This window comes from Neovison vison, chromosome 8, assembly GCF_020171115.1.
Source record: "Neovison vison isolate M4711 chromosome 8, ASM_NN_V1, whole genome shotgun sequence".
Classification (NCBI taxonomy): domain Eukaryota; kingdom Metazoa; phylum Chordata; class Mammalia; order Carnivora; family Mustelidae; genus Neogale; species Neogale vison.
Window position 1 is genome coordinate 42,634,721 of NC_058098.1, and position 21,158 is coordinate 42,655,878.

At 58.7% G+C, this 21,158-nt stretch overlaps 1 protein-coding gene across 3 annotated transcripts in view; it reads right to left on the reverse strand.

The window, feature by feature from the left end:
* Positions 1-1,845: 1,845 nt before the first annotated feature.
* Positions 1,846-21,158, reverse strand: part of RRBP1 (ribosome binding protein 1) — a 64,651-nt gene continuing 45,338 nt past the window's right edge. The window contains exons 7-24 of one of the 3 annotated variants that reach the window (XM_044263493.1): positions 19,284-19,437; positions 17,177-17,315; positions 15,226-15,404; positions 15,056-15,081; positions 12,098-12,188; positions 11,245-11,337; positions 9,135-9,227; positions 8,973-9,056; positions 8,732-8,821; positions 7,954-8,046; positions 7,459-7,530; positions 6,839-6,934; positions 6,231-6,314; positions 4,563-4,658; positions 3,733-3,816; positions 3,446-3,544; positions 2,890-3,033; positions 1,846-2,419 (exon numbers count right to left, since the gene is read on the reverse strand). In XM_044263493.1, the coding sequence (XP_044119428.1) occupies positions 2,381-2,419; positions 2,890-3,033; positions 3,446-3,544; positions 3,733-3,816; positions 4,563-4,658; positions 6,231-6,314; positions 6,839-6,934; positions 7,459-7,530; positions 7,954-8,046; positions 8,732-8,821; positions 8,973-9,056; positions 9,135-9,227; positions 11,245-11,337; positions 12,098-12,188; positions 15,056-15,081; positions 15,226-15,404; positions 17,177-17,315; positions 19,284-19,437 (1,756 nt within the window). In that variant the 3' untranslated portion in view covers positions 1,846-2,380. The remainder of the gene's footprint in view (positions 2,420-2,889; positions 3,034-3,445; positions 3,545-3,732; positions 3,817-4,562; positions 4,659-6,230; positions 6,315-6,838; positions 6,935-7,458; positions 7,531-7,953; positions 8,047-8,731; positions 8,822-8,972; positions 9,057-9,134; positions 9,228-11,244; positions 11,338-12,097; positions 12,189-15,055; positions 15,082-15,225; positions 15,405-17,176; positions 17,316-19,283; positions 19,438-21,158) is intronic. The other 2 variants (XM_044263491.1, XM_044263492.1) reach the window with 2 other exon arrangements.

Sequence of the window (21,158 nt, forward strand, 5' to 3'; positions counted from 1 at the left end):
AATTCTGCAGTCAGTGTGGCAGGGGGAGGGGAGCATACTAGAAGCATCTGCTCACAGGGCCATGGTGATGTGTCTGGTGTAGGGCCAGGTCTGGCCTGTTTCCCACCAGGAAATTGACCAGGGCCCCAAACCACTGGCTTTGGTTAAAGCCACTCACTGTTGGTGGGAGGAGTTGTGACCACCATCCCCCACCCCACCCCACCCCTGCCCTGTAGGTCCTTTGGCACAGAGTTCCCTGCTCCTAATGCAAAAAGGCACATGGAAGTTGCAGTGAGGGGCCACCAGTTTTGGGGGGGGACTCAGCCACTATTCATGGGGTCCATGGATTCCAAAACTTGACTCTTCCCCTCCAGCTGACCCCTGCACCCCAGCTGAGTGATGCACTGACAAATGTTTGAAACCTGCCTTGCCTTTTACTAGAGGAGCTGCTCACTTTTGTACCTCCTGTGGGGACTGGAAGGTTTCACATGAGAACCAAGCACAAGGCTGGGGATGGTCTCGTTGGCCACTTCTCCTGTTGAGTCTGCTGCCAGAAAATATGGCATCTGCACCCCAAATCCTATGGGATTCCCCTTTCAGCCCCCTTCATAGTTCCAGAACAGGTATGATGGTCTTCTCTTACCTAAAAATCTCATGGCTCGTATTGCCTTACCTGTCCTGATGCCTTGGCTGCCACCGATTCCTGTACCTGCTGTCCCCTCGGCTTTGAGCCCTCCTCCCCTCTCCTGACAGCACCTGCTCTGGTGAACTCCAGCTTAAGCTCACTTCTCTGGGTAGCCTTCCCCAAAGTCCCAGCACTCCGATCCCAGTACTGTTGCAACACACAGGTGCAGAGACAGCATGGTTTGGTGGACCACAGGTCACAGGTGAGGCACTCCTCCCCACCCACAAGAAGCCGAGACTGGGTCTTGGTCACGCAGATTCGGGTCAGTGCTGTTGGGCCTCTCAGGGGGTGTGTGGTGTGTAGGGGCTGGAGGCTCTAGAATATGCTGCCTGGGTCTGAAGGGTCCCCTGTCAGGCACCACAGAGGGGTAAACCCACCAGCCAGTCACCTATGATGTGCATGCAGAGGTCCCAAAGGAGGCAACAGACGAGTTTTTGGCTTGCCTTTTCTCTGGGCTCTGCACCCTCCCCATGGGGCCCACCCTGCTGTGAGTGCCCACCCGCCCCAGCCAGTCTGACCCCGCTCCCAGGACCGAGGCTCAGGAGGACGAGGAGCCTGGCCAGCGCTTGCTTGAGGCAGCCCCTTGACGGGGGACTGGTTGATGGCTGCCACCAAGCCTTAGGGTCCTCACATTCACCCCCTGGCTCCTGGCTTGGTCCCACCCATCCTGTGACTTTGACTCCTCAAACCAGGTGTTGCTCACGTTACAAAGCCCCCATACTCCTCTTGGCCCAAAGACCACACTCTCACCCCCCCCCCCCCCCCCGTCATGGAACTGAGGACCATGACAGGTTTGAGCTTGCGACTCCAGCTCTGGGCCACCCTCCTGAGGCATGGATGAGTGTCTAAGCTCTGGCCAGAGGACAGAGCTCACCTCACACAACCGCCCAGGTCACCCATGGCCTGCTCAGGTAACCTCAGATCCTAATGGGCAGAGGCAGTGGTGAGCACATCTGGCCCCCAGGTGTCACGGCCTGCTCCCTCCCGTGCCTGGTGGGCACTAGGGCCTGGGTGGCATGACCGGGAGACAATGAGCTCCAAGACGACTGCTAATCTCCTGCTTTTGGGGAAATCAAGCAGCACCCTTTTTCTGTCCCTGAGGGAGCCATCACCTCCTTGTTTCTCATCTTGGGCCCAGTGGCAAGGTCGGGGAGCCCCAGCAAACCAGACGAGACCAAAAGTGCCGGGCGACAATGTTGGTTTTAATGGCATTAACATCCAGAAGGTCACACATCCGTTCTTGCTGGCAGCTTCTCCTGGGGGTGAAGGACTGCTGCCTCACTGGGCTGGGCTGTGACCCTCCAGTCTGCTCTACAGCCTTTGAGACTCCCCTGGGGCCGCCCGCCTCCCGACCCTGCAACCCAGGGAAAGAAAACAATTGCACTGATTGACATACAGATACCCAGAAGTCCCGGCCTCCCCAGCATACACCCTGGGGCCTGTCACAGAGCTGAGAAGGGCTTTGGCGTCTGCTCGGTGGTGGTCCAGGGCTGGTCCTGGGGAATAGTGTTTATCAAATGTGACAAAGGTTCTTTGACAAACGGGGGTCTGGCAGATCTAGTTCTGTGATTCTAAGAGACTCTCGTCTCTAATGGCTTCTCTCAGAGCTACTGGAGGTTGGGCCTGGATAACGCTGTGTTGGGTGGTTTATTTATTCGTAAGGAATGTGTAAGGCATTTTGGTAAGTTGAACAGTAACTTCTTTTCCTGAAGAGACTCAGACAGATGTGCCCTCCTTTGAGCTGCTACCGTCCTCCTGTGAACAAAGGTGGGCAGAGTGAGGGAGAGGCTGGAGCCGAGGCAACTGCTCCCCCCTCACTCCTAGAGACCTCCAGTGCCCCTGGAATTAACACCCCCCCCCACCACTCCCACCCCTTTCGAGAACACCCAGCCCAGCAAGTCTGGAGAGCCAGTGTGGATTCCAGAAGCTGGTGGGAGCCAATAAGAGGAGAGGGAGGTCCCTGAGTTTGGGTGAGGACCCTGGTACCCAGGCTGGGCCAAGGGAGGACCCACCTGGCAGTAGGGGTCAGAGAAGCACTCCCCCAACTCCCCCAGCCCCAAGGGAAGCTGCGGAAGGGTGGCTGCAGTTCCCACCACCTGTTTCCGGGAGTCTGTCCCCACTACGTCCTGCCCCCAGGCCTGGTTCTCCTATCTGCCCTGCACCCCAGGAGTGCTGGGGCCTCCCACACTGCCAGGAGATGCGGGAGCCATGGCCAGGACACTCACTGTTTTGTCCAGCTGCTCCTGCAACTTCTGCACCGTCTCTTTCTCCTTCGTCAGCTGGTCCTGGGTTGTCTTCAAAAGCTCCTGTAATTTGGTGGCAGCGCATCCCAAGTCACTGGTTAATTTCTTCTCTTTTTCTAGTCTCTCCTGGGGGTCCAAAGGTGCAAGGGGATGAGCCATCCCGTGGCACAGCAGAATAGACCCCAACTCGGCCCGTGAGGCCCCGCTGCCCATGAACTGGGAGGCCTCCAGAGAGAGGTGCGGGGCTGCAGTCGCTGCCTTGCTACCAGCATTGCCACGAGCTTCCTGTGACACTGGGGAGGTCCTGATGTGCACTGAGGCTAGAGGCACAGGAAGCAAACTTCTGGTTTTACTTTATGTACACAGCCACACTGATGAGTGGCTGCCCAGTGTGACCTTGGGGGCTTAGGGCTGCCCCCCTCTATCACCACCAAATAGGCTGGACCCTGCTCAAGGGGCCTCAAGAGGGCTCCTCTCCCCCTCCCACCCCAGACGGTCACTCCCCTTTCCCAACCTGCTGCTCCCCCACAACTTCTACCTTCAGCTGTGTGACCTCCTCTGCTTCTGAAGACTCGAGGAACCCTGTACCGCGGAGCTTGTCCAGCTCTGCCTGTAGCCGACACGCTGAGCTCTGAGCCTGGGTGGAGAGAGGGCAGCACGGCGTGGGCAGGAGGCCCAACACAGTGCGCAGGGCTGTCACCAGATGCCCAGCAGGGAGTGACAGGGGTGCGGGGCAGGGCCTGAGGATGGACCCTGCCCTGCAGACCCCTGCCCCATATCCCCACGGGCCCTGGCACACTGGGAGCTGCAGGGGTAGGGCCTGACCTCCTCAAGCTCGGCTGAGAGCTTCTGCCGCAGTGCCTGCTCACCCTCCAGCGTGGCTTCTGTCTGCTCCAGCTGCGTCTTGAGCTGTGTGGAAACAGTACACATGGAGTTTGGGAAGCCGGGAAAGACCCCCTCAGGGACCATGGCTCCTGGCCAGGTTCCATCTTCTAGTGCCAATGAGTGCTGCCTTAGCCTCTCCCTGCCTCTGGCTGTTTGGTTTGGGGTGGGGGAAGCTCTGGCCACCCACCAGCCAGCTGACCGCTGTTCCCAAAGCTCCCTGCTTTGGGGAGATGGTGCCTCAGCCCCAGGGACAGAGCTGGGGTACTGAAGAGATGCTACTAGGACCTCTGCTGACCCCAAGACAGGGATGCCCTAGAGCCACGGTGCCAGTCCCAGCCCCACGACTCCATCCCCACCCTGCTCCTCTGGGCACAGGCCTCTGGTGAGGGCTCTCAACCACAGTTACTTGGGTCAGAAGTCTGGAGAGTAAGTGCCCTGCTTGGGGACGTCCCAGCAAGGGCAACAGGGAGACCAAACTCCCTATCTGTAGGCACAGCCGTCCTGGCTCCCCCTTCCAGCCCTCCCGCACACATGGTTAGGATCCCACACCTGATCCCTCTCCACCGAGCTGCCTCCCTGCCCTTGCCTCCACTTTGGGGCTACCTCAGCACTTGGCTGGCCCCTGGCTGGGCAGAGCTGGTGGCAGAGGCTGCCAGTGGCCAGTGTTCATCCGGAACAGAGGCCTGCGGTCTTTGCTCTCCCAGTGGGCGGGAGGGGGCCCAGGCAGGCTGTTAGTGACAGACATCTGGGGACTGGCTCACCGCCCTAACCTGGATGGGGTCCTGCTCTGCGGGGGGGGCAGCTGGGGACCCAGCTACGTCACCATCCTCTACGTGGCTCTTCATCTCACTCAACTGCTGCCTTACCTGAAACAGGGAAGAAGTGGGAGTTTGTGCCAATCGCAGCCAGACACATGGCTATTGTGCACACCTGAGCACACAGACCCCCTCAGGAGGACGGTAGATGCTCCCGACAGCCAAAGCCCCATGGGGGACCTGGTCTGGCAACTATGACCCCTGACCAGAGCCAAACTGAGGCCCAGGGGCCATTCCTGTGCTCTGCTCCAAGGCTAGCCATGGAGCCCTTGCCAGGAGCGAGGGGACCACTGATGGACAGGGGGCACACAGAGCTAAAAAACCAAAAAGGAAGTGAGAGGCGGCGGACGGGCTGGGCACAAACAGCACTGTCTACGTCCCGGACGCCTTCCCAATGCAGTCTACTGTTCAGAGCCCCCTTAAGGGTCTGAACAAGATTAGGAATGGACAGCTGCCTAATAAGGTCCCCTTACGTCAGAGCTCCACTGCTGGGGGCAGGGGACAAATCTGGGGGTCCCCACGCCCTGGGGCCTCAGACCTGAAGCAGTAGCAGCATCACCAACAAAGCTCTGGTAAAAGTTCTAGTCAGGGAATCGGGTGGGCCCCAGTACGAGCTCCCCAGGGGGCCTGGATGGTCTCCAAGAGGCAGTGCGCCAAAGGGCATCCCTAGGCCTGTCCTTCAGCTTCCCTCCTGACAGCAGCTCACCAAAGGTGACACCAAAATGCGCAGGCCTGTGATGGTGAGAAATTCTGGGGTTTTCTCTGCATGTGGGTAGAGAATGCTGCATGCTGCCACCTGGGCAGCATCCACAGGCCCTGTCACCCAGACGCGGAAGAGGCCATGTCTTTGGCGCACTTGGGCTCAGGTGACTCGGCCCGGATGGCACTCCCTCTCCAGTGTGCCAGTCCCTGGGCAAGGCCTGAATAAGCAGGGGTGCACTGGGGGTGGGGGGGTGCAGAGCGTGTGCCCCAGTGCAGGGGCTGCTTGTGGCTCGGTGGCGGCTGCCAGGGGAGCACCCACACCCTGGGCCAGATCTGCTGGCTCCTCCAAAAACCAAATGCCTATTTGTCTTCAAAATCTGCCAATTCCTAAGTAGTAATGACTAATGCAAGATTTTAAGAAGCGCTGCAGATCCAGTAGCCTGGGCTGTGACTGCAGCCCCGGAGCTGGTCCTGGCACACAGGAGGCCCGGCTGACCTCGCCAGGGGACAGGGAGCAGGTCAGCCACCAAAGCGGACAACTAGGAGAACCTGAGGCCACCTGCACGGCAGGGAGCCCTACACCTCTGCCAAGGTGGTACCCCCATCCAGCCCCTACCCTGGGGTACGGCAGGCCTCTGTACACACCCAGAGGCTTGACAGAGCTGGTCTGAGCCACAGGGCTCACAGGGAGCTGGACTGCCCTTAACCCCAGCCCTGAGCTCCCAGTGCCTTTCCCTGGAGTGACAAAGAGGAGAGAGAGCACTGGTCCTGGCAGCTGCCCGCCAGCTTGAAGCCTCTCCGGCAGAGCCCATGAAAGCCTGCCTCTAATGCCGGGTCCACATACACCGCCCCCCACCACGCTGCGTTACCTTTGATGGGGTGAAGCATGATTGGCCAGTTCACACACACACACACACTCACCAGGGCGAGCTCATTGCTCTGTTTCTGGGCTTCACTCTTGGCTGTGTCCAGCTGAGATTGAGATTCTAATAAAAGTTGCCTCAACTTGGGAGAGGAAACAGACCCAGGCGACAAAGAAAAAGAGAAAACCAGTTCCAGTGCATTAGCATGAGACAGACAAGCAAACATGACCCTTCCCTGTAACCCCGGGAACATCACAGGGCACAGCAGGCCTGGCGGGGGCTCCGAGGCCTCCCAGAACTACTGTTCTTGAAGACTCTGGGAAGACATAACCCACTGTGAGTGAGCCTGGCTTGTAAAACAGGCCCGAAGTCCGAGATCAAATCAGCATCGGGGGAGGGGTCAGGTGTGTGTGTTTCTGCTTCAGAGCAGCCAAAAACTGGTATTAGAAGTGAGCCCGTCATCCCCGGCAACGGTGTCCCTAGGCCAGAGGGGGAACTCTCAGAAGGCCACCCTGTCCACTGGACTTGCCAAGGTCTGCCCCACCGCCCACCAAGTCTCCTTGGGACTTGTGGGACCGAGGCCAGGCCTGAGGCTGGAGAACCCAGACTCCATGCTGGGGTGAAAGTCAAGGGAGGAGGAGAACTGCGGCATGGCCGCAGACTCACCCCCGCCACCTCCTTGGCGTAGCTCTGGCACTCGGCGCTGGCGGCCACCATGTGCTTCTCCAGCTCTGCCTCCAGATGGGACGTGTGCTCCCTCACCTGGGCACACACATACACACGCGCGCGCGTCAAGTGGGCCCACAGGGAACAGGGTGCCAGGGCGACAAGTCTGGCTGCCTTGGGGTGAGGGCTGGGAGGCTGTCCATGGCCTGTGGGCAGCGGGCCAACCAAGGACAGGCAGAAACAAGTCCCTGGCAACAGAACACCTTCCCCAGGTCCAGCTCTCCTGGGCCCAGAGTGCTCTTGGCCTCAGCAGGGCAGGAGAGGAGTGCTTCCAGATTTGCCTGCTGGGTTGATGCCAGGGGCACAATGCAGGCCACTAGGGCTGATGGGGTGTCCGCAGAGGGCACCGGGGCCACCTCGCACCCCTCCTGTGACATGGCCAGTGCAGAAGCTGCCGCGCACCGGGGCCCAGGGCCCAGGGCCGCTGAGCCTGTGAACGGCTCCCAGGAAGGAAAAGCAGGACTGATGAGACCCCTTCACCTCTCTCAAGACACGAAGCAAAAACCACTATGGGGGGCCTCTGTAACAGAGCAGCCCACTGGGCAGAGCCCCGTACTCACCTGCTCTGAACTTTCCAGTTCTCCTCTTAGCTTCTCTACAATGTCTTCGAGATGTTTCACTGTGACCCGTGACTGCCAAGCAGGGAGAAGACCCCATCAAACACAAGCCCCTGGAAGGGGACAGTCCCAAAACCCAAGCAGGATGGGCCCTCTCCCAGGAAGCCCAGTGGTGCCCACCCTCCTCAAGTGTGACCAGTGGCCTCTTCTTTGGGGGAGGGGACTCTTGAGACTGAGAAAGCAGCTGTCACTCCATAGTCGCACTTCATGTGGCATCACCAAAACCCAGCAAACCCGCCTTCTGTCTCCCAAGAGACCCACGGGACCACCCCTCCACCCTATCAGCTTTTCCCCTGGTTTTGATAAATTCTGACCTAGCTAGCTGTCAGTCTCTGATAAGTTATGCTTGCATTCCTAGGGAGGGGGACAGCCTCCCCCCACCCCGAGCGACACCTGTGTCACTGACGCCAGGAGAGGGTCTCAAGGCCCTCCCTGTACCTTCTGGAGTTCCTCCTCCGTGGCGCTCACTTTGGCCTTCCACACCTGCTCCTCCTCCTCCACACTCTTCTGCAGGTCTTTGAGCATGCCCTCCTGGGGGGACGGGACATTGAGGCAGGTCCCCCTCCCTGGAAACCCTGCCCCCCAGGAACACAGCTGCAGCCTCCTGTCCCCTGGCTGCTCTGATTCTGTCATGGTGTCACGGGGGAGGGGAGAAGGTCAGTCCTGCAGTGGGGTCTCTGGCCAGTGTATGAATGAAGACTGTGGGGCCCACAAGGGAGGCCATTAGGACTCTGCTCTCTGTTGGGTTTGCTGACCTCGGTGGCCCAGGGTGCTGACCTCGGTGGCCCAGGGTGCTGACCTCGGTGGCCCAGGGCAAGGAGCACGGCATGGGGTTGGGCCGGAGAGCTGGACCTAGCACAGGTCCTGAAGTCACAGACACAGTGGCATCAAGCCAGCCACTAGCCACTTCCTTTCCCAGTTTGCCCCCTGTCATGTCTGTCTCCAACCCCCCAACCCCTAAAGAGCCAGCCCCAAAGCTACCACCCAGCCCCCTCAGCTCAGAAGCAGTGAAGGCCTGAGCACCTCACTCATCCCCTTTACCACTAAGCGAGAGAAATGGAGCCCAGGGAGGGGCCATGATGGCCTGAGATCATGCAGAGCTGGCATTGAACCCAAGGCTCTTTTTTCCCCAGGACCACTGGCCTGCCTCCCGCCTGTAGGCTCTGGAAGCTCCTTCCTGGCAGTGCCCCAAGGGCCAGCCAGCTGCAAGCCCTACCGTCTCTGCCAGAATGGTGCGGTACTGGTCACACTCGGCCTGCAGGTTGCTCTGGGCCTCCTCAGCCTCTCTCAGCTTGGAGGCCAGCTCCTGGGGGCAGAACAGGGCTCTGCTCAGTCAAACACAAAGGTTTTGCCCCGCTGCCCAAGGAGGCAACTCTGGGCACCCTCCCTTCCCGGGGGGGGGGCAGCCAAAGGGAGAGCGTTGGCCCTGGCGAGGGCATGTCAGCAGCTGAGCTTACCGACGAGGGCTCTGTGCTTGCCGGTGGCTGCCTCAGCAGCTCAGGGCCCTTCTCTCGGAGCTCTTGCAGCCACTCAGTGTAACTCTGCAATGACACGTGAGAGGTGGAGCCCAGACATTCCCTCCGGGCATGGGGTCCCCCAGGAGCCACCCAGCCTCCTACCTGGGGTGTGGAACTGGAGAGTGAGGGCAGCAGCGCCGAGAGGGCCTCCTTGGTCTGTGCCTCAGTCAGGCCAAGCTGCTTCTCTGATTCCTCCTGGAGGAGAGGGGGGTGGCATTCAGTCGTGCGCTCTGGGGCAACCCTGGGGAGTGTCTGTGGCGACACAGGAGTCCTGCGCCTCAGCTCCTCGGAGAAGGCAGGAGGCTCCACTGGGCTGAAGGGGATGGTGGGTGGGGGCTCAACCTTGGTGCCAGGTTCTGGCCACTGCTGCCTGTGCTGGGTCACTTTCAAGCCACCTCCATTCAGGCGCAAGCTCCTAGGACATGTCCCAGCAGGAGCCCACCCACGATTGGCTCTCAATCACAGAGGTCACCACATGAGCGTTTGCATGTGCGTGTGTGTGTGAGTGTGCTCACACTCATGTGGATGACTAAGCTGCTGTGGGGGCCGGGGAGGAGGCAGAAGAGAGGGGCATCTCCTGACAGCTACCATTTAGGGGCGACTGCCATCTGGGAGGGACCCCACCCAGCAGCCACGGAGGGTCAAGGATCAGCAACCCCGCTCTGCGAAGGGAGGAACCCACCCAGCAGGGACAAGCGCTCAGTGGGGGGTCATGTCTCCTCTGAAGTCTGACTCATCCGGTCTGGGCTATGCCAGGCCAGACCCCACCTGTCCTCCTTAAGGCTCCTGCACAAAATGCAAGCTAGGGATGGAAGGAGGATGGGAAGAGCTATCAAGCGAAGCCCAGCAGAACACATGTGTCCCTGGGGACAAAGAACACCCCTTCCTCAGACCCCAGGGAGGTTTCTGGCTAAAACAGTGTCTTACTAACAACGGCAGCTTGAGCCTGGGGCCAGCCAGCCATGATTGTGGTACTGCTGAAGACCTGACAGGGCACCAGAACTGCCGCTGGGTTAGGGCCTTCCAGTGATGTTCTGGAATGTGCGTGACAAGACGCCCGGCCGGACCACGGTGCTCACGTGATCCAGACACGAGTCTCAAGACTGGACCTGTCTTGGGTCACCTGGCAATGATGCAGACAATGCTGGTGGCCTGCTGTGGATCCCAGACCTCGCAACCCCTGTCAGGCCCCCCAGGGTCACATGAGTCCAAGGCAAAGGCCAGAGGACCTGGAGGCCAGCTCTTATCTGTTGGGCTGTGTGGCTGGGAGCGAGTCAGGCAATGTCTCCCGTCACAGCTTCTGCCTTTGTCACAGAAAGGCCAACAGGCCACCGGGTCACCTCTGGGGAGTCTCCGTGCAGCTGCCACAGCGGGACCTGAGGCCAGCCCTCCTGCCTCAACTTACAGCCTCATCTGATACAGCCCTCAGGCTTCCTGGGAAGTTCACGAAAGTCCCTGTAAAGCCCATGATAAAAGGACGGACATTCCTTCTGCATGAGCGAGGCTGGGAGGGGAGGGCTGGCTGCCTGGTGCTTCTCTTCAAGGACAAAGAGGGGGTGGGCGAGGCCCTCATTGGCCACTGCCACTGCAGGCCACATTCCCCCTCCAGAGGCAACGTGGGGGCCCTGCATACAGAGATACCCACACTCCCTCCACCTGGCTGGCACAGAACTCAGGACCCACTGGGCTCCAGGGACAAGTGCTTGCTGCTCAAGATGCTTGCTGCTCAAGATGCCTTCCCTCCATGTAAAGGTCAATCACAGAACCTACTGGGCCAGGATTTCAGAGGCCCTGAGAAAGTGGGGGGTGGGATGTGTGTGTGTGGAGGGGGCAGGGAGAGGTAGAGGGGAACAAAATGAAGAAAGTCCACAAGGACGGCCCAACCTTGGCCTCCCTCAAAGGCAGTCCAGCCAGGTGGGCTCATAGCCCCCAAAGCCTGTCTCTGTGCCCTGCTGGCAAAGGGCCCAGTTAAGAAAAAGCAGCAAGGCTACATTTCCCCCTTCACCTTGAGGAGAAAGGAAGAGGCAAAGGAAGGGAAGAGAAGGAGGGCAAGGAGGAAGGCGCAGGAACCCCGGGGCACACCGTCTGTTGCCCTTGGGGCCCTGGGTGTGGATTTCAGAGGCTCCAAGGCCAAGGCTGCTCTGCGCAGAGTTTGCGCGTTCCATGTGGTCTGCCAAACCAGCAGGTCAGACCAAGCACGCGGGACTCTGACCTTGGCCTGGATCAAAGAACGTAGCTTCTCCTCACAGGCTCTCTCGGCTGAGGCCAGAGCCTCCATGGCCTTCCAGTTCTTCTCTCGGAGGTCCTGGGGGGAGATGTAGGAAAGGTCAGTGGCCAGGTAGGGGCAGCCACCACACATTCCCCACAAGCTGCCTCAGCCAGGCTCAGCAGGGCAGGAGAACCGTTTCAGACCCTACTTGGGACCCCACAGGGAGACTGGAAAGCGACAAAATGCCCCTCCTCTTGGCCCATGTCTGCTGGCCTCCCTGGGGTAGTCTGCTATAGAGTGGCTATGGTACGAGGTGTGAGAAAGTGGGTGTCCTTTCAGGGAAGCTCTACTGTGGAAGAAAGAGGAGAGAGGGTCAGCCTGGCTCCTCAGAGAAGAGGCTCCTGCCGCCACTGACCCCACAGCTGGCTCTGGCCATGCCAGGCCCAGGGAGGTCTGTGTGGGGGCTCCCCAGGGAAGAGCAGGTGGGACAGCCCGGCAGGGAGGTTGCAGCTAAGGTCCCCCACACCCCTTCTCCTGACGCCAGCCTCCCCACTCCAAGGTGACCATGGGACCCACACCAGACCAAGAGGGACATTCCAATCCCATCACGGGCTGGGAGTGGGGGCGGGGGCTCCACGCTTGGGTACAGGGCCCAAGCCCACCCAATGGGTGTCAGCCCTGGGAATGTGCGGGACCCAAGGGGACAGGAGGCCTTGCCCAAGGCCCCAGAAATCAGTACGCTTCCAGCCAGGAGCAGCACAATGGGACATGCAGAGGCAGCTGGGTCCCTTCCCAAGGGGTTGGGGGTTGGTTTCCCGCAAACCGAAGCCTCATAAACACGCCCCTCAGCACTCACGTTGTTCTTCACTTTCTGCTGTTCAACTGCCTCCTTGAGCTCGGCGGCCTCCTTCTCCAGGCACCACACCTGGGACTCCAGCTCCTTGAGGCTGAAAGGAGAGAGGGATGTCACTGCTGGGCTCCGAGTGCCCACAGTGTCCCCAGGCTCTGTCTTTGGGTGTCGCTTCTGCTGCTCAGACACCCACACAGAGCCCCTCAGCTGGGGTCAGTCCCCACATAACAGTCTCACTTTTAGGGCATAAGCTTTTAGGGGGGCCCAAGGAACCATCCCTGCCCCATTCTCCTCACTCATCCCAACAACCCAGGAGCCTGGGCACAGACTCATGAGGCCACCAGACTTCTACCAGGTGACATTGGCCACTGGGACAGCAGAGGTCAGAGCAGCCAGAGTGGCCAGGGCAGGGGTGTACCCAGACAACTGGGTTACAGGGACGCTTTCTCTTCTAGTGAACTGCACCCTGATACCAGGTACGTGGCTACTGTTCGATCTGGTCCTGTTCTGTCCCCACAGAACGCATCAGCTGGCCCCTCCCTGTGGCTACACCAGGCCCTCCAGAGACACTGGCTAGGCCCTCTCATAGTACTACTGAGCCTGCACCCCCAGCAAGACTCCAGATGCCACTGCTCTCCACTGGGGCCAGCAGAACCCCCTTCATCCAAAACCTAACTCTACTGAGCCCCAAAGGCTCCTCCCTCGGGTCCCTGCCCAGGCTCTGGGGAAATCAGCCTCAGATGCCATGGCATCGGTGAGATGTCAGTCCCATCTTCCCACACTTCTCTTCACACTCAGGGGCCTGGTGGGCTACGACTGCCCTCACCGTCCAGAGAGCGAGAGGTGGACGCTGTTAGAGCAGGATTAGCCATTCCAAGGAAAAGGCTTCCAAGGCTGACACTTTATTGTGTCAGCTTTGGCATTAGGCTTTAGGATAGGAAAGGTCCCAGGAACACAGGAAATGTGAGGTCTAAAAGTGACTAACCGCCACCCCCCCACGCCGCTATCCACCCACACCCCGAGGACATGCCCACCAGACGGGGCTTCTACCAGCCTCAGGGACTCACTGCCAGCCAGATGAGGACATACTGATCTGTATCTGCTCATGGGCCATGGTCAAAATCACTTTGAAAACCACCATTCTAACGCATCTCAGGGCCAAACCAAACAATCTAAGTGGCTACGGGCTGAAGTCTGCTGGTTGGCCCACGCAGCCTACCTGGGTATGGCCTCCCACCTCTGTCCCGCCTTACCTCGTTACTCTAAAACCAGCCTCCGGAAAGGCCTTCAAGTCAGTTGACTCCTTGGGTCTTGCTTTTACTCCCCAAGAACCTTGACCCCACCCTGAAAACTATGCTGGGACCCCTCATAGCTTTTCCCTCAAGCCCCCTGCATCATGTAAGAGCCTGTAGCAAACCAGGTCCCTGAGGAGGAAGAGGCAGCAGGCAGGTGGCAAGGACATGCCAACAGTGGTCACAGCCTGAGTTCCAGAACATCTGGTTGGGACTGCTTGTCTCCACCAACAACAGGATGGCCTGACCTAGACACAATTTTCTGACGGGTTCAGAATATTTTAAAAACCAGTTTTTGCCAAACTCAACTACCTGGTGCAAAAATTAGGATTAACCATATTTACAACGTGACTTAAGCGTCCTACACATTTGCTCTACACTCCCTGTGTGGCCCAAGGATATGATCTTAAAATACAAAAACAAAAAACAAAACAAAAACAGGGGGGCCTGGGTGGCTCAGTGGGTTAAGCCGCTGCCTTCGGCTCAGGTCATGATCTCAGGGTCCTGGGATTGAGTCCCGCATCGGGCTCTCTGCTCAGCAGGGAGCCTGCTTCCCTCTCTCTCTCTCTGCCTGCCTCTCTGTCTACTGTGATTTCTCTCTGTCAAATAAATAAATAAAATCTTTAAAACAAAACAAAACAAAACAAAAACAAAGCCCACCCTAATCAAACACAACCTCTCTACTCCAACAAACACCACGAGAAACCAAGTCCCCCAGAGCTTTCTGTGAAGCAGCACACTGGGAAAGGGACATGGAGAGCTTGGTTACAGGTCTTCCACAAGGTCCTGTGGGCTCTCTGGCTTCCTTCCCTAGCCCCCAAACATGGAGCCTGAGGCTAAGAACCAACAATGGGCCATGGCCAGAGGAGGCACAAGCGAGGTGACTCACTGGCTGCCGCCCAGGAAACTGGCCAGAACAAGGAAACTTTGTCAGCTGATGGTCTGGGACACATCTGGCCATCTGTATGGGGACGAAGGCCACCCGTCATGACGAAGGCTCCCCTGTGGAGGCCTGGCCACAGACCCGGCTTCCAAGCCTGTGGCCCTCTGCTCGGGAACGTGTGTCCCAGAGATCACGGCCCAGGGACTCCAAGCCCCCTAAGTCAAGCCATTCCCCCCAGGTGTCAGCTCCAACCTTAGCAACAGCAAACAAACCATCCACTGAGCACAGCCTGGTGCTGGGCCACCCACTGAAGAGAAAACAAGTCTGCTGGCAGTGAAGTTAATCTCATGGCCAATCCCGTGACTTCGCTCCCAACTGCACTGCCATTGCAAATCTGGGCAGAAAGCTGAGTGACACACCCCCCTCCACACACAGCTTCTCCATCTGGGTATGCAACCCTTGCCTTGGAAACCCCCCAATCAGCCAGTCCTTCGTCTGAGACATGGATGGATGGACAGAGGGGAGGAGGCAGAAAGCCTAGGAAACACCCTCCCACCCCTCTGAGGCACCCGCTGCTCTCCACACAGATGCGTCTCACTTCTTAAGAGGGGGCAAGGAGCACTTTGCAAGGATGAGTTTGTCCTGCCCAGGTCTGTCCCATCCTCAGAGCCACTGGAGGGAGAGGGGAAAGGCCAGGGCCTCTGCAGTGGCTCTTCCCCAGGTGGCTGTGCCCCCGGTCAAATGCCTTGGCCTCACCATGCTGAGGCAATGGCCCCCGTTTCCACTTACCGGGCCTGCTGCTCCACCTGGCTGGCCTGGAATGAGAGACAGAAAGCGCCGTGGTCACCATGAGACCGGCCCTATGTGGCAACCAGTCAGGACAGGACCCCGACCATTCTCAGCCCTCTCTACTCGGCAGGATGGACTGTGGCCTTCTCCCTCCCCTGCTGCGGGCTGACCTGGGCATCCTGTGTGTCCCGGGCCTGGCCTGCCTCCAGCAGGGCCTCGATGGACCGGATTCTCTCTGTGAGCTGTGAGTTCTCGGCCCTGGCCTCTTTGAGCTGCCCGTGGAGACCGCTCAGCTCCTCGCGCTTGCTCTTCACCTCCGCCTCGGAGGCCTGCAGTTTGCTGTGCAGCTCTGTGGGACAGGAGAGCAGGGTGGGTAAGGGTAGGAAGCGCAGGGAGGGACATCACCACCACCCCACCCCGGCACACAGCACCCAGGGCTCCCTCCCCTGCCTCCTCTGTGTGCCTACGCTGCTAAGATGGAGCTGTGACCACTGAGGCATCTTACTAGCTGAGGGACAAAGTCACTCTTGGCTTTGCTCTCCAGGACACATTATGCCCTGGGATCACTCCTGGGAAAATGCTAGAAATCTAAAATGGATTCCAGCTGCAGCTGCTGAATGTCTTTTCTCTGGGAAACAGGCTTGTACCAGTGAGTTCTGCTTAGGCAATTGGAACCCAGCACTCCCACCAACCACCCATTTCCTGCTAGTCTGGCCACTCTGTTTCCCGTGCCTCTACTTCTCACAGGCCAGCGAGGCGTGTGGGTTCCACATCCACCACCTCCCAAATCCCTCCCTGGCTCACCAGTACCCCTGGGGCCACCTGGGCACACTCTGGTGCCTTTGAACAGAACAGCTACAAAAGCTCCAGCCCTAGTGCCCTGGGCCATTCCTGCTCTGGTCCATTCTCCACCCAGCACCAAATCATCAAAAAGTTCAACAGGTTCCTGCCATCCCCGTCCCAGAGGCCCTGAGTGTACCCACTACACTATACAAGTACCCAAACCTCACACTGGGGGGTGACCTGGGCCCTGCCCTCTGGCTCCACATTGTTCCAGTCACGCTTGCTGACTTTATGTACCTGCTTCTTATAAAGGCCAAGTTCAAGTTCATTCCCATTCTCAGGGGTCCTAAGCTGGCCATTTCCACCTCTTCCTGGTCTCAATGAGACCAGCCCCTCCCTTCCCATCACCAAGACTCGGCCTGAATATTCCCTCTGCCTTGGAAAGGATTCCCCAACCATCCCGTCTAAAGACACACCCATTAGAGCAGAGGTCAGGAAACTAGGCCCACGGGCCACCCCTGGCACCCCTCTCTGTTTTTGTAAATAAATCTTTATTGGAAGGCAGCCAGCTCTGTCTGTCTACACCTTGCCTAGGGCTGCTTTGGCATTAGGGCAGCCAAGCTGAGCAACTGTGACAGACCCCAAGCACCCTACTGTAGGCCATGCTGGCTATCCAAAGCCTGCAGAGCGCTTTGTCAATGCACGGCCATCTGCCTGTGTCTCTCTGCCATGTCACCTGTCTCTCCTGCTGGAACAGGACCCTGCTGCCATGGCTTCTGTCCTGGCCAAGCACTGGGTGCCCACGGCAGTGCTTGGCCCACACCAAGCCAGTGACTACGGAGCTATCCCTGGCCCACTCTATTTCTCCAGATGCCCTCTCCTCCCGCACTATGCCACATTCTTTGGATGGCGAAGGTGACCTCTAGGCCTAGGGAGACCACAGGTCCACCTTCTAAACCTGGCCTCTTGGGCTGAGTGAGCCAGGAAAGCCAGAAAGGTCCAAAAGGAGGCAGCTGAGAAGGTCAGCGAAGGCCTGTGGGGTGCTGTAGCTCATCCAGAACCACGGCTCCAGGTCGGAGCCCCGTGCAGGGGAGGCTCCAGCTGGAGGCACCTTGCACACCCCAACTTCCCAGCCCAGCTCTCACATGGTTGGTGCTATCGCCACCTCACGACTCCCTGGGGGACAGAGTCAGGGACCCCATGCCCCCTCACCCGCCCACAGGGCTGGCCCGTTTCTGGGGTTCTGGCCTGGCGGCAGTGGGACCAGGTGGTGTACGGATGCACATGTGGCACAAACCCAGGTGCGTGGGGACCTCAGAGTCCAGGTGCTGCCCTTACCAGCCATCTGCTGCTGCTGCTCCTGGGCCTTCTCGGCGTCGGCCCGCAGGCTGGCGTGGCTGCTCTGGGAGCGGCACAGTTCCCGGCTGACCTCATCTAGGCGCTTCTGTAGGGCCTCCTCACTCTCCTTGTGAGCTGCCTGGGGACCAGGCACAGGGGAGAGGGCCATGAGGAGGCTGGAAGGATGCTGCACCCCCAGCGGGCTCTGAGGCCAAGGACCATAGAGAGCTCTTCACATCCCGCCAACCTACCCCAGCAACCGCTGTAAGACGGTCCTAGATTTCGGAAGTTGGTTCACCCACTGAGAACTCCAGGGGGCCCCCCACCCTGGCCCCCGCAGAGTAAGTGCTCGGGGAGGGGTTCCAGGTGAAGAAGCGTGGTCGCTAAAATGCTAACATTTCAACCTCACTGTGATGCACAGAGATGCTTCCCGCAACCTAAACCTCCAGTCTAACCTGAAGATTTCCCATGCGGGCCCTTCCAAGGTTCATCCCTGTCAAGCTTTCTCTGGGGAAGCCCTATTCTAGGCACTGTGTGTGCATCAGCACAGCTAACCCCCAGCCGGCCCAGGATGCAGGTACTACCATCATGCCCATGTTAGAGATGGGGACACTGAGCCTCTGAAACCCCCAGCAGACACCGAGGGCCTCATGGTCGAGCTCAGGACCGCAGAGGAGGCAGCCACACCACATACCCCTGCCCTCCCTCACCACTGGTGGTCGGCTCCCCGAATCTCCGGTGTCAGGGAGGAGACAGAGTCTCTGTGACCCCAGGCTGGGGATGGGAGCCCAAGGCCTGGGAGGACAGGAGGTGCCCAGAGTTTGGGGCTTACTGGGAAGAGCCAGGCCGAGGCCTTGGCCCTTTAGAAATGGCACACATAATGGTGGCAAGCTGGGGGCCAGAGTGGAAGTTATAGCCCCAGAAGCAGAACTATCCAGAAACCTTTAAAACATAATCATGGCCAGGTCCACCCCTGAGGGTTCTGATCTCCCTGGTAGGGGCCAACCTCCCTTACATGAAAATCAGTGCACAGCAAATTATCCCTCTCGATTCCACCCAAACCATCCACACCGTGTTCCTTTTCAGTCCCTTGTACCGACCCCAGCATCCCTCTGCACGTCTGTGGTCAGCACCTTCCACAAGACAGCTCCCTGCCCCACATACTGTAGCCTAACTTCGGGGACTGAGCTGAAGAAGGGCCCAGAGTTCTTCAGGCCACCAGGATTTCCTCCTCATCCCGAAAAGTTAAATGCATAGCAGGCATGACATCAAGGCTCCCCACACCCAGGCTCCAAACTGGCCAGCTGGGGGATCCAAAAGTCATCAGGCCAACAAGCACCAAAGCCCTGGGCTGAGGCCACACCGGGTGTTGCCCAGTGCACTCTGGGGACAGAGACAACCTTCCTCCCTCTGAGAAAACAGGCTCCTGGGAAGAAAAAGGCTTCCAGGCCACTGCCAGAGGCTGAGAGGGAAGGGCACCTGCTCAGCCTCAAAGCCAGAGACTGCAGTACCACAGGTGGTAGCCAAGAGTGTTGGGGCTGGACCCAGGGGTTCAAATCTCCCCTCTGCATGAATTCGGGACCAGTTACTTAACTTCTCTGTGCCTCAGATTTCCTTACAGGTCATTACAGGTAATATCTCATGAGATTAGAATGAGAATTCGCCAAGTTATGCTTGCAAAGCACTGAGGACAACGCTTACCACACCACAAGCCCCCATTCTATGAAACCTCGCTATCGCTATTATGAATGAGGCCCAGACTGAGGGTTCCAGCCTGAGCCCCGCATGGGCCACCAGCTGTCAAAATTCTGGCTGCCGGGGCACCTGGGTGGCTCAGTGGGTTAAGCCTCTGCCTTCGGCTCGGGTCATGATCCCATGGTCCTGGGATCGAGCCCCGCATCGGGCTCTCTGCTTAGCGGGGGGCCTGCTTCCTCCTCTCTCTCTGCCTACCTGTAATAAATAAAATCTTTAAAAAAAAACAAAAAAAAATTCTGGCTGCCAAGGAGATGACCCAAGGTGGCTGTATGAGCTTGGGTCTGTCCCCGCTCTCCAGAGGCTTGGTGGGTGGGGTGCACAGGGCACCAAGGAGGCTGCTCCCCACACTCACTTGTAGCTGTAGGATCTGCTTCTCAAAGGCGGCCGTCTTGGTCTCCAGAGCCTTCCGCTGCTGCTCCTCCTGCCGTGCAGCCTCCGACTTCTCCACCAATTCTTTGCTGACCTTGCTGAGCTCCTGCCGGAGCTTGGCCAGCTCGGCGTTCTGCCTGCAAGACAGTCCCCAGCCCCCAGCTGACTGACAGAGCAGCCCCGGGTCTGCTCTCGCTGGCCCCAAGGGCTGGCCCTGAGTGATGGGGGTGCTGGTGGGCGAGCCTTCCCTCCAGGGCACCTGCTCTTTCACAAGTGGCTGCCCCAAGTCCTGAAGCCACTACCAAGGCCTCCTGTGCTACATCAGTCGTGTTGAGCTCTGATGTGAAGACCTCTGACTAGCATGGTATATGGACCATACAAAGCAAAGAGCTGAATGTGTGCTACAATATCCTATGGGAACCCTACCCAGAAACAGCTGGAAAATTTGGAGAGAAGAGGCAAGATGCCCTCTACCTCACTGCTGACCCAGGACCAGATAGGCTCCAGATGCCAGCCAACTGGTCGCAGTACCCCTGCAGGCCAGGGAGGGGGACAGCCAGCTAGCCAACTAGACCACAGCTAGGCCGGAGGCCACTGGAAGTGGGGCACTGAGGCACTTCACCAAATAGACCCTGTAACACGGAGCAAAAGCTGGATCTTGGGACTGGTGACAAGTCCAGAAGCGAAGGAAGAAGACTTGATTTAAAGGAAAACAAAGGCAGCTCCAGACCCACCTTCCCCAGAGTGAGGAGGCGATCAGCATGTCGGCGTCCTTCATTAGGACACAAGACACGTCTTAGGCAGAGCCGACTGTCCAGCCAAGGGCCAGTACCAGGCTAGACAAAGGGGAAAGACAAGACTGCCCACCACCCAGCAAGGTGGCAACAGACCAGGGGAAGGCAAGAAGCCCGGCCAGCTATGCTCTGCTGGTCAAGAGGTATGGGGCTCCCACCTCTGTGCACCTGGCTTTTCCCACCTGCACCAGGGTGGTCGTTCCAAAGCCCTCTGCAGGGCCATCGGCTCATGGTCTAGAAGGCCAAGATTCTGGACAGGAGGGCTTGCAGGAAAGGCTGGACTCCAGCTTCTGGGGCTGGAGGTGGGAGGCTCGGCGGGCGGCCCCTTGGGACTGCTCTGGAGCTCCAGGCAGGGCCCTGGGTCACCAACCGCACACAGGGCAGAGCTTCCATGAAGGGCATCACTAGCTGCCACCTCAGGGTGACAGGTCTATAGGCTCCTCACTTTCCCACGGAGCGTTGTTCCTCCCCATGTTCACTTCACCTTCTGCTGTAGCTGCTAAGGAAACCACACCCAGCCCTCCACCAATCCCCAGCCTGCTGAGAGGTCAGGTCGGAGACAAAGATGTGAACATGCACACCCAGAGGGCATGTACAGACAGAAGGGACCAGCATGGGGAAGGAGGCCTTTAGATCACACTCTGACCAATGTCCCTGCCCCGGCAAAACCAGACACATGGTCATAGACTCCCCTCCCAGGTCCAGCTCCTGGGCCGACAGGTGTCCCACCTGACTTGCAACTAAAGGATAAAGAACACTCTGTCAGTACTCCTTTCGGCAAACGGGGATGCTCTAGAGACAACAGAGAACCCCGGAAAGTCCCTCTGGGAGACTTCAGGTCAAGAGAAGGCAAAAAAGTGTGAATCAGAAGAAAATGCAGTAAGGCTTCTTCGGGCCAGCATGTGAAGACCGTAATGCCCCCATCAGCAAGTCCAAGCCACGTGGCCCTTCATTCAAGTGAGGTCACTGGGGCCCTCTGGGGTCGGCCCACTCACCAGATGCCCTGGCACTTGAGCTCCTGACAGGTGAGGCTGAGAGCGAGAGCCCTGTTAAGCCAGTCGGGC